Below are 11,547 nucleotides of genomic sequence, written 5' to 3'. Positions count from 1 at the left end.
TAGTTTATGCTCACATGTCATCTACTGACAACAGAAGGTTGTTTCTAACTTCAGAAGAGGCTTGTTGCTTAATACAAAGCTTGACAAAAGTAATTTCTATGAGGATAGTTTAACTATCAATATAGAAACAAGAGCAAATCAAGTCAGTTCTGAAAGCAAAGTGGAACCTGTCATGCTTTGGCTGTTGGAAATATTAAACTATTTAAGTGTCTCCATTTTGCAAGTCACCCCAAAATCTCTCCTCCAATGTGGCTTTGATTCCAATCACCAGAAGCTGAATGAAGTCCCTCAGAAGGAGTCTTGCAGGGATGTAAATGTGAAATGATGCCATAAACCCCTCACTGAGGGTGAAGCTGAAACGGGAAAGCGACAGGCACTGTGGAGATTGGAGCTCTTAGTATGACCACAGTTAATCAAGGAATGTCATGGAGAGGAGGGCGTGAAAGCAGACAGCAAGCTGACAAAATGTACAATCAGGTTTGGTTTAATAAAGCTCAGTGGCTTTCAAATACTTGGTTGGGAACCTTCAGGGTCACAAGAAAATTAAACACATACAGTATTGTGTTTTATTAGAGGGGTCATTTGTCTGCTTGTGTTTTACTACTTCTGCTCAGCCAACTTTTTTTTTTTTTTTCCCTAAGAGACAGAAATTAATTTAATTCCATTCATTTTCACATCACTCGCTTTTTCATTCATTCGGTGGTGACGGTTCATTCAGGTCACACGTATGGCTCATAATTTCTCTTTATCTCATTTCTTTCTTGGAGAGCATTATCAGCCTCTCAACAGTCCTTTGTGACGTATCATCAAATACACTGACCAGTATGAAGTCCCTGACCTTCTGAGATTAAGACGGCAAAAAAGCATTTGTGAAACTTGGATTTGAAACCACAAATAGCCTTATACTGCTGTTGGGAGAAAAGTTTTGACTCCCACTAGCAAAAATAAATCCATTCCTAAGTGCTAAAAACACAACAAAAACAATTTTTTTCTGCATGTAAATTAAATGTGCGGGAGAAAACAACAACCTTACGCTATTCATTAAAAATAACTGACACCAGCCTGTTGCCATTCTCAGTCAAGAGAGCAACAAAACTGTGAAGATTACAGCCTGAGAAAGAAGTGGAATGAAGCAGCCTCATATTTCTCCAGAGGAACGTAGCAGTTGCCAATATTTAAAAGGCAGAAACAGGACCACTGTTGTCAGCCAAAACGAGCTCCTCCACAGCGAAAACTACTGTCGGACTAGTAAATAATTCATTTATGCACCATCTCCGGCGAATACTGATTGTAAAAGTAAAAACAGACAAAACGGAAGAGCGTGTTGTTAGTTTCTAAGAATGTGAACATCCTCCTTCGGCTTTTAGAAGCTTTTAGAGCTTTTTGCTCATAAGAAATCCTGGAACAATCTTTGTTTGGGTAGCTGTGGATATAAAAATATTTTGTCATGCAGATTCACGAGGGTAAAAAAAAAATGTTGCTTTGTTCAGCTGCTGAGGCTCAGTTATTAAAGTTCCAAATAAAGCTAAAGAGAGGACAGTTTTGGTTGTACACAATAGCCCGTGGCGTTGTGCAGTCTCTCCATCACCAAACAAGAGCTGCGGCTTTACTATAAAGCCTTGCTAAAGTGATATGTGTGCTACAATCCCCGTCTAAGAAAAGGAACTATTAAAATATTCCCTTCATCCCACAGGCGCGGTGTTATTTTTTATTATTGACCTACACTTCCATCCACATAATTCACTCTACTGCCCTAAATGTGGAGCAGGAGCCGTGGGCTACAGGTTGGTAACACACACACACACACACACGTTTTTATCACCTTGCAACGGCACACATTTTTACCTGCATATTTATGATGGACAGAAAGGTCACTTTAGAATAAAAGCTTCTGAGGAACTGGGGTGGATTTACATGAACTGGAACAAAAGCTTTGAATGACGGTTCTCGGTGGGGTTGCTGTGTGGGATTTATATGCCGTTTTACAAGCCTGAAATTATTCTTCTAGTAATGATTTTACTGGGCTACAGGGAGAAATGAGCGCTCCCTGAAAACGCAACATCTCAGAACTAGAAGGAAAGATTCTTTGTGCACAACCCCTGGCTGCTGCCCTCAGCAGTCAATACATGTCTTTATCATAATAACAAAGCCTGTGACTTTTGACCTCACAGAGAGGAAAACAGATAAAGCTGTCAAGCAACGTGGCATGACAAACGCATGCAAAAGATGAGTAAACAGCATAGAAGTATACACTTTCATACAATACTGCACGCTATGTATAAATTCCAGACAACAGGGAACAATGACAGCAAACTAAAGTCTCAGATTCAGTCTATTTTTGAATCGGTTTAAAAAGGTGGCAACGGAAACATCACGCTATTCTTGTTGAGAGTAATGAATTGTGTTCAAGGAATTGAGTGTATTTGTCAAGGCTGCTTGGTGTTGTGAGAAACAAACTGAAGGTATAGCTATTGTCAGAAAGAAATGTGAAGAAATGTCAGGGGCGGAGGCAGGATGCTGCCACGTGTGAACGGTTCTTACTCTGGTTTGACAGCTGATCTAGTAAATGTAACTTCATTTGCAACAGTTTCATCATTATTTACCATCACTTCATATGTTTTATATTGCAATGAAAAGGACATGAGTACTAAAGAGACATAGCACACATTTCTTTATGCAGTTGAAGTTAAAAAAAAAAGTGATTATCTGAAGGGGGATGCAAAGAAGATTACGCTCAATTCTGACAAGCAGTCTTCAAAGGCGGCTCTTTCACTGTCATTTGGAGAACTGATGTGATGTGCATAAACATGCTGATCCACACTCGTAGAACGGCCCAGTGAAAGCAAACTTCTGGCATCATTTAAGGAGCAGTTTCCTGATATCAAAAAGCTTACAAAAGACGAACAGCTACAAGACAAGCTTCTGGATTTAGAGTTCACTTCTGCGCGTAAAAAGTCAACGTCAGGTCTGCGGCTACTTTTCAAATGCAACCGCTGGCAGCTGAGCTCCAACAACAAGATCTGCTCACATCTAGCAGCAAAGAAGCAGAACAGCTGACAACTCAAATTAGACAAAGGAAACTCATCAAAACTTTGACAGACGCTTCAGTGACTTTGCCTCAGCTGAGCCCGTTGCTATGCTTTTGTGTTTGACCCACATATATGGAGATGGGCGATGAGACTGTTTCAAAACTAGAGCAAAGGTATACCTGGGCACAGGTGCAGCGGAAGTTTTTATACACATTACTAGTCCAAAAAGAAAAGAAAAGAATGCATAACAAACCTCATCAGCCCGGTTTTTGGATAAATCTGCCTGTAAAAGTTTTACATTTTCTGTCTTTTGCTTGTCATGCTACGGCCATGTGGCTTAGAGAAACAAATGAGAAACCTAAACGAGGCTATGGGTTTCCTGACTTTCTTCTGGGATTCATCAGCTGCTTTTCTCTCTTCTGCTGAAAGGGAACCAGGTCTCCTCCTGGCTGCTAATTCAGACTGACTTTGGAGTGTGTGCGTCTCTCGTTCTCACCTGTCTTCCACCGCTGACATTGCCTGGGCCCATTCAAGGTTATTTAACAAAGTCAAGAGTTTCTTCCATGTGAGTGAATCCTCTGGGCATACCTTCAGAGGACAGGATGATAGGAAAAGAAAATGAAAGCGTTTCAGAGGAAGTTTGAATTAAGTTAAATAAGGAAAAATATTTTCTTTGAGAGCCAACAAATTGGCAGTTGTAGTCGGTTACTACAGTCGGCATCGGTTTAAAGGAAAACTCGAAAGGCGTACATGCTATTGAAAGTCTGCTCTATATTACCAGTGAGAAATGTGTGAGAACGGATAAGGAGCACGAGATGTGGAGCAGTGACTTCCTGAAAGAGTAAAAGTTGGTCTTGTTCCAGCCAATTGAGTCTTAAGTAAGATGCTTTGGTAAGTTGGTGAATAAAAAACCCAACCAGTATGTATGGCCTTACTCAGGGTGAAGGCAGGGGACACCCTGGACAGGTCACCAGTCTATCACAGGGTTACACTTAGAGACAGACAACCAAGCACACTCACATTCACACCTACGGACAATTTAGAATCACCAGTTAACCTCAACATGTTTCAAAAAACATATTAAAAAATATCATATGGATGCTAAAAAAACTTGATTTGTACTGCAGGGGGTGTTTAGAAACTCTAAAACTCCACATTTCTACGTTTTTCTTAACCCTCTAAACCAGGGGTGTCGAATCCTGGTCCTCCAGAGCCCCTGTCCTGCATGTTGCTTCCCTCTTCCAACACACCTGATTCAAATGATCAGCTCATCCTTAAGCTCTGCAGAAGCCTGATAACGATCCTGATCATTTGAATCAGGTGTGTTGGAAGAAGGAAACATCTAAAACATGCAGGATTGCGGCCCTCGAGGACCAGGATTCGACACCTGTGCTCTAAACCTTACCAGCAGGTTTAAAATGCACGTCTTCTTTGAAAAAAAATTCAACAACATTTTTTAAAACCAGAAACTTTAAACACAGAGCGAATCATATGCTTTTTTAACTTTCTGAAGGTCCTTTCACAAATGATGTGTGATGTGCAGTTCTATCAGGAAAACTAACCAAATTTAAACTTACATTGGTGAAATTAAATCAAAAGCACTTTATCCTTCATGGCTCATTAAAACATTTGCCAGAAATAAACCATTTATAGAAGCTATGAAGCAGCAACAGCTGTGACCAACAGTCACACTGAAAAAGTTTCCTTTGAAACTGCTCCAAACTGCAGGCTGTGTTCACACAGAGCAAGGAGGAGAAGGAGAATAAGTATGGAAACAAATTCAAGTCTAAGTAGTAAAACATCTATAGTATGTAGAGCACTATTTCTTTTCCATTATTGGTAAAATAATACAAATGTTGATTTCAGGTTTTTCTAGTTTTTGCGAACTATAATTTTAAATCAACAAGTTTTCTCTTGTTTTATGATTGATGGCATCATACCTTTGTTATAATGTGCCAAAAAGTGTTTTTTAATTTCCTCACTTCCAGCTGTGGTTGTGCTGTTTCCTTAGAGGCACCAGAATATATTTTGCTGTGAAGAATGAGCCCGCAGTGAGTAAAAATGTAACAGGTTTAAAACAAAACAAAAAAAAAGACTCCAGAAATTGAGAAAAACATTTAAACCGTATGATGTTTAGACTCAACACTATATATTCTGCAAGTATTTTTTTAAGTATTAAACACGTGTACTCATATTTTAACATGGATCAAATACAATTTGGCAGCACATCCAAATTTTTCAATCAAAAGGCTAAATTGGGTCATCAGCTGCAATGATTTGCTCCGGTCACAGCGATCACAATCAATTAACAAGCAGCGGCTGAGTTCCAGCACCTTCCAGATGTCGAGACAAAGCCAAGACATTCTCCCTCCTCCTAGAGAGCAGCGAGTCGACTGCGAGCTCCGGGTGTTATTAATAGCCACTGCAGGGGTGTTGAGGGTCTCTGGCTGTCAAAGGGTGAAGTGGCAAAAGGTTTAAAGCTGCACTGAACCACCACCACCTCGTGTTTTAAAGCCATTTCTGTCAGACAAAACATGTTTTGCTATGTTCAGGTTTAAATTACTGTGAAGGGATAATGGGCCAGCAATCTGCCAGAGGATGGCAGTGTTGTTGTCTTTTAGTAGAAAGTAAAGATTTTGGGAAAGCTGGATTGTTCTCACTTGAAGCCAGACAAAGAGAACAATTTAGGTCAATAAAATGTCTCCACTGAGCTCAGAGCAGAGAATAAGAAAAAGAAAAAAAAGAAAAAAGCTGCAACCTTCAACCTTCCTTTTTCCTTGTGAGATGCTCTGGCCCCGTTAAAGCAGCAGAAGTGCAAGTAATTCTGTTGGCACTCTTCCATGCACTGCTATGCACCATGTTCTGTGCAACAGATGAGACCAACAGGAGGGTCCAACAATTTGCACATCCAGAGGCCCACTGCACCGGCATAGGAGGGCTAATCTGTCGCTTTATGGCCGGGCTTTTTTCCATTATAGAGCCATTTCTTCCTGAGGCTCAGTTTACTGCATTCAGCTCGCTTTTATGTACTTATCTGAGGCTCATGTGGGATTTTTACTGCGGTGTTTTGGCTGTCTTTGCTTGACAAAAGCACAATAGGTAATGCCTTAGTAGATCTTTTTTAGTGCCGGTTTATCACACTGGGTTTTATGTTTGACAGGGCGGCAGGGAAAGTTGTATGGTTTCAAAGGTGAATCAGCTCTGACCGTAAATTGTATTCAAATATTTGGATACCAACCTATTCAATAAAAAAAAAGAAGAAGTCATAGTCATGCTTTTAATGAGTATAATGAGAGAGTTTCGTTTGTTTGACTACAATAAAGGAACCACTCGCTCCAAAATAAACTTGGATTTTTTTTTTTTTGTGAGTTTATCATTTATTATTCCAGTTACAGATGGACAAAAATCACAGGTCCTGTTGTTACCAGTAGATTATGGTAATGTTGTTTTGAATATAAGGCTAAAAGGGCTGTAAATACCTCAGGTTTTCTGTTATATTTTCACTGATGTGTGATGTTTTGAGCTTGCATTTGTGTGCACTTTTTTTCATCATGTTTTATGTTGGGCGTTCTGTGTTTAACCTGTATGTCAGAAAAGTTTTCCCTTGTGAACAATAAAGATTAAGTTGAAGATGAGTAAATAATTGATCTAATCTCTATAAAACAATTTTGATTTTAATCTAATATACACATATATATATAATAAAGAAAAAAAACATAAACATGAACTGTAACCCAACTACATAAATCTCAGGTCTCATCACATACTGTTTATATTTCAGTGGATCCTAAATATCTGTAATGGGCTTCCTTGGCAGCACACGTTGAGAGTGTCCTGACATTTATTTGTAGAGCAGCAGAGTGAAGGAGGGTGTGTGTGTGTGTGTGAGTTTTGACACTGATCAGCATGCATCCATCCAATTTAGATTGACATCGCGCCTCTCGGGCCTGTTCTCCGCTGCTGAGGAAGCACAAAATTTATACGGAATTATTTGAGAAAATTATCCTTCCAGAAGCAAAGCGCAGCCCAGTCGAAAATTTACAGCCACAGCAGCAGGCTCTGCCACTCACTATTAGGACTCCTCGCCTCCACTCAGGGAGCCCACAGCAACCGACAAGGAGCTGGAAACCTTTGTGTCTGCTTGAGTGCCGGGGAATGAGCCAATTAGAGGTGTTTGTCAGGGGAGCAACAATCATGAAACAACTCACGATGGCAGCCATTCTGCATGACTTTTTATTTCCATTTTTTTGGACTGACACAGCAGTCAAACTACTTACTTCCCTGTATGTTAAATTATTTGATATTCATTCTATGAAACAAAAAATAAAGCCAAACTCCATTTTGCTGGTGTACTGCAGCCTATAAGCTGTCCCCAAAGAAGAATCTGCATAGTGTTAACTAACATGAACTCAGTATATGATTGGTGAAAATCACCTGCTTATCACTGCTGTTCAGATTCTTTAAAGCATTAAACTACAGGTTTGTTTAGCAGCTTCAGAGATCCATTTACAGGAATAGGACGCACCAAACTGCTGGACCAAGATGTGACAACAAACCAGCAGTGCTCTCTACTGGCAAGAGAAATAAAAATTACAATTCATTAGACTCTACAGCTTCCTCAGTGCAGCTCACAGCTTTCACTGAGATTATGTGCAAATTAAGAAAGGTTTCAGTGAGGACACGTGATAATTTAATGTGACAAATTTCACAGGCCATTAAAAATACACACAACACGGGTTTCTTTCCATTTAACATTAAATGGAAATAAACCTGTAATTCAGAGGCATGCGTCTTAAATCTGAATTGGAATACTCCTTAAAAAAAATTTTAAAAAGATCATCACTCTTGTATAAATCGAAAATACTGGCAAAGTAATGAAACTGTAAGTAAATCTAGTGTAGCTTAATCGAACCTAAGAAAGTGCTGTGCCTCACATTCCCCACTTATCAGATAACACTTTGTCTATTTATTCAGAGCATCAGTGGAGCAGATCTGATTTGACATTAGAAACCTAGCGCATATGGTTAACATAATGTTTCTTCGTAGTTTGATGAATACATTGTTGGCAAAGCAATCAATGAAATTTATGTGCGAGCACACAGTACTATCTGGATTTTGTTGTCCTTTCGAGCATGACCAGTTCATGGTTGGCTAAAGAACTGAGATACCAAGAAAAAGAGTAAACAGAAAGTTAGTCATTACAATCACAGATGTGATTAGGAAATGGACCTCTGAAACTGAACTCATTCTGCCCTGTGAACTGAGTACAAGAAGTAGCAATGGCACAGGGGTTACAGCTTCTCTGAAGCGTCCAATACATGCAGTTGTTATGCAGATGGGTGTGTACGGTTGATTTTATTCAAACATAACATGAAGGCAAGAGGGAAGATTAAATCAATATTTGATATCAAGTATACACTTGATAGCTTGATAGATTGTGTCACATTACCTCTTGTCAAATGCTTTCTTGATCAAGGGTTAAGTATAGCTAGAAAAAAAATAAAGGATAAAGTAATAAATTCAGTCAAGGGTCAAGTGCACTGGGTTCATCTTATCTCTTTTCCACTGTATATCAGTTAAATCTACAGTAAACGCACTCAGTGACAGGACCCTGACTTTAGTAAACACCAAAGGCCACTAAATCTTAAAGCCTTTTTTTGCACTGATAATGAAGTATATACGAGAACAGTTAGGAGTAACTGATGTATCTGTATAAACAATACTACACTTAGAATTGAAGTTCAGTACAGTTAACATCTTACTGAAGCAAATTAAATATCTTCTTATTTTATACACTATGTAAACGTGCAGTCATTAAGGACTTCAGATTATGGCACAGAATCAGGCACTGATGTTGGTGATAGGCAGCCAAGGAAATATAAACTCTGAGAAAAAGGTTCAGAACATGAAAACTCCCTACTTTACAGAGAAATCTGATGGAACTGAATGGGTTAATAGTACACATTCAGTGCACGACTTTAAAAAAAAAGGTTTGGGGGCTTGGCAGAGTTTCCATTCAGTATACAAACAATTGCACAAGGGTCAGTCATTCAGTATTCCACAGCCTGAACACCCTAAAGTGAGACCTCTGAGACTGACGGTAAGCAATCTAATTTGGCATTTAAGATTTAGAGCTGAAAATGTAATTTAAAAATCAAATAAATAGGAAGGTTTCCTGTTTTAGCTGCATTTTGTATTCTGAGTTGAATGTAGAGAGTATTTATCTTTTTATGTCAATATTCCTTCCACAGCTGGTATGCAAACCTTTGTGCTGTTGGTAGTATGGGTACTGGGGATATCACTGGTGTTGCCAGACCCAGACACAGCAGGAGAGAAGGTGACTGAGGAACCCATTCCCTGTTCTAAAGCGTGCACCTGTCTGCACGATGACTACAGCTTGGAGCTCAACATGTACTGCAGCGCTCGTAACTTCACACAAGTACCAACTGATATGCCACCATCCACCCATTCTCTCTGGCTGGACGGCAACCTGTTCACCTCCCTCCCAGCAGCGTCTTTCAGGGATCTTACCAACCTGGACTTTTTAAATCTGCAGAGTGGTCAGCTGATGACACTCGACCCTCAGGCTCTTAAAGGCCTTCGGTCGCTTGCACACATTCACCTTGAGCGAAACCGTCTCCGGGTGTTACCAGGTACAATCTTCCAGAATACGCCTAACCTCGCTTCACTTAGTCTGCATAACAACCAGCTCAGCCGCATTGAGGAAAGACTGTTTGCAGGACTCTCCCACATGTGGCTTCTCAACCTCGGGTGGAACTCACTAACAGTCTTGCCAGAAACAGCTTTCCATGACCTGCAAGGCCTACGAGAGCTCATTCTCGCCGGGAACAGACTTGCTTACTTGCAGCCGCAGCTCTTCCAAAATCTTGTCGAGCTAAAAGAGTTGGATCTGACTGGAAATTATCTGAAGGTCATCAAAGCTAATGTGTTTGTTAAACTCACTAAGCTGCAAAAGCTTTACTTGGCCCAGAATCAGATTGTGACGGTGGTACCGAGAGCTTTTGTAGGCATGAAGTCACTCAGATGGCTGGATCTGACAAACAACAAACTGACTTCTCTGCATGACGACACTTTCTTGGGCCTGCACAGTCTTCATGTACTACGTCTTTCCAACAACTCCATCACTGGAATTAGACCCAGGACCTTCCGCGATCTTCAATACTTGGAAGAATTACGACTCAGTTACAACAGGATTCGAGCTCTGGGGGAGAGAATCTTTGAAGGGCTCGGTCATCTGGAGGTCCTGGAGCTAGAACACAACCAAGTGCAGGAGGCACAAGTGGGCAGCTTCACGGGCCTCTCTCATCTGGCTGTCATCAACCTGTCTGGAAGCTGCTTCCACAGTCTGCCAGACCAGGTGTTCAAAGGTCTGTCAAAGCTGCACAGCCTGCATTTGGACAGAGGTTGCCTAACAAGGATCACAGCCCAAGCTTTCACTGGACTGTCTGGTTTACGGAGGCTTTTCTTGCAACACAACAATATCTCTGTGGTGGAATATCAGAGCTTTGTAGACCTGGTCGGCCTATTGGGACTGGATTTGAGTTTCAACAAGCTGGAGGTTCTCACGACCCACACATTCTCTGGCCTCAAGAATTTGGAGTACTTGCTGTTGTCCAACAATGATTGCCGACAGTTTTTGCAGAACGGCACAAAGCAGCTGCTTCCGAGGCTGCGCTATCTGGACCTGAGAGCGAACGCCATGACGAATTTAGTCCCTGATTTCTCCGACGGTATGGAAAAACTTTTGCTGTCTGGAAACCGGTGGAGATGTGATTGCAGCGCCCTCCCACTCAGAAACTACAGCTTGAGAAACCCACTGGTGATACCTCGACGAGTGGAAACCCACGCGGAGGGTGAAGAACCCGACACAACTATCACCATATACAACAACATCACATGCACCAGCCCATCACGTCTAGCTGGTCAAGACCTGCGGGACGTGGATAATGAACTATTTCAAAGCTGCTGAACAGACACAAACAGACATGTTTGGGACACGATTCAGAAACAAAAAAAAAAGTCAGTTTGATTTCAACATTAAAATTGTAATATAGACACATTTCAGGATATTTCACAACAACTATTGACAGATAAATTGTTGCCTTCTGAAGCCTTTAGAGAAAATGTAAATATCTGGGATTGTGCAGAGTTTTCTTAAAAGAAAAGACCAACCAACCCATATTTCTTTGCTTCAGCTTTATGGAGTTATGTTAAAATGTTAGTATGTAATTGTACTAGAAGGTAATAACAGTTGGTTAGCTTTCAACACTTCAGAAAAGAGACAGAACAAATTCACAACAAATGCTTTGTGACAATTTAGTTTATGGTAATATTAGAATGTATGATGAACTGTAAAGATCTGATTTTTAGCTCCTAGGTGAAGCTGCTTGATATGTAGATGGGTCTGTTGGAGATATTTAATAAAAACAGATTGAAATGTGATGCATTTTCAAGTTTTTCTTCTTCTTTTAATAATATTGTTTCTTTTGAAGGCCCC

The 11,547-nt window shown here is 40.4% G+C and overlaps 1 protein-coding gene across 1 annotated transcript; it reads left to right on the top strand.

Annotated features, from left to right (window-relative positions):
* Window positions 1-9,081: 9,081 nt before the first annotated feature.
* Window positions 9,082-11,492, top strand: igfals (insulin-like growth factor binding protein, acid labile subunit). The gene is made up of 2 exons (XM_008297138.1): window positions 9,082-9,129; window positions 9,281-11,492. The coding sequence occupies exon 2, from the start codon at window positions 9,286-9,288 to the stop codon at window positions 11,017-11,019; it is 1,734 nt and encodes a 577-aa protein (XP_008295360.1). The 5' UTR covers window positions 9,082-9,129; window positions 9,281-9,285; the 3' UTR covers window positions 11,020-11,492.
* Window positions 11,493-11,547: the final 55 nt, after the last annotated feature.

The sequence above is a fragment of the Stegastes partitus genome, unplaced genomic scaffold, assembly GCF_000690725.1.
Source record: "Stegastes partitus isolate 25-593 unplaced genomic scaffold, Stegastes_partitus-1.0.2 Scaffold1193, whole genome shotgun sequence".
Classification (NCBI taxonomy): Eukaryota; Metazoa; Chordata; class Actinopteri; family Pomacentridae; genus Stegastes; species Stegastes partitus.
The sequence above is the reverse complement of the archived record's forward strand: the minus strand, read 5'-3'. Positions and strand labels throughout refer to the sequence as shown.

What these genes read in the sequence shown, in the direction of transcription:
- igfals (XM_008297138.1), top strand. Translation starts at nt 9,286, where the DNA reads ATGCAAACCTTTGTGCTGTTGGTAGTATGGGTACTGGGGATATCACTG.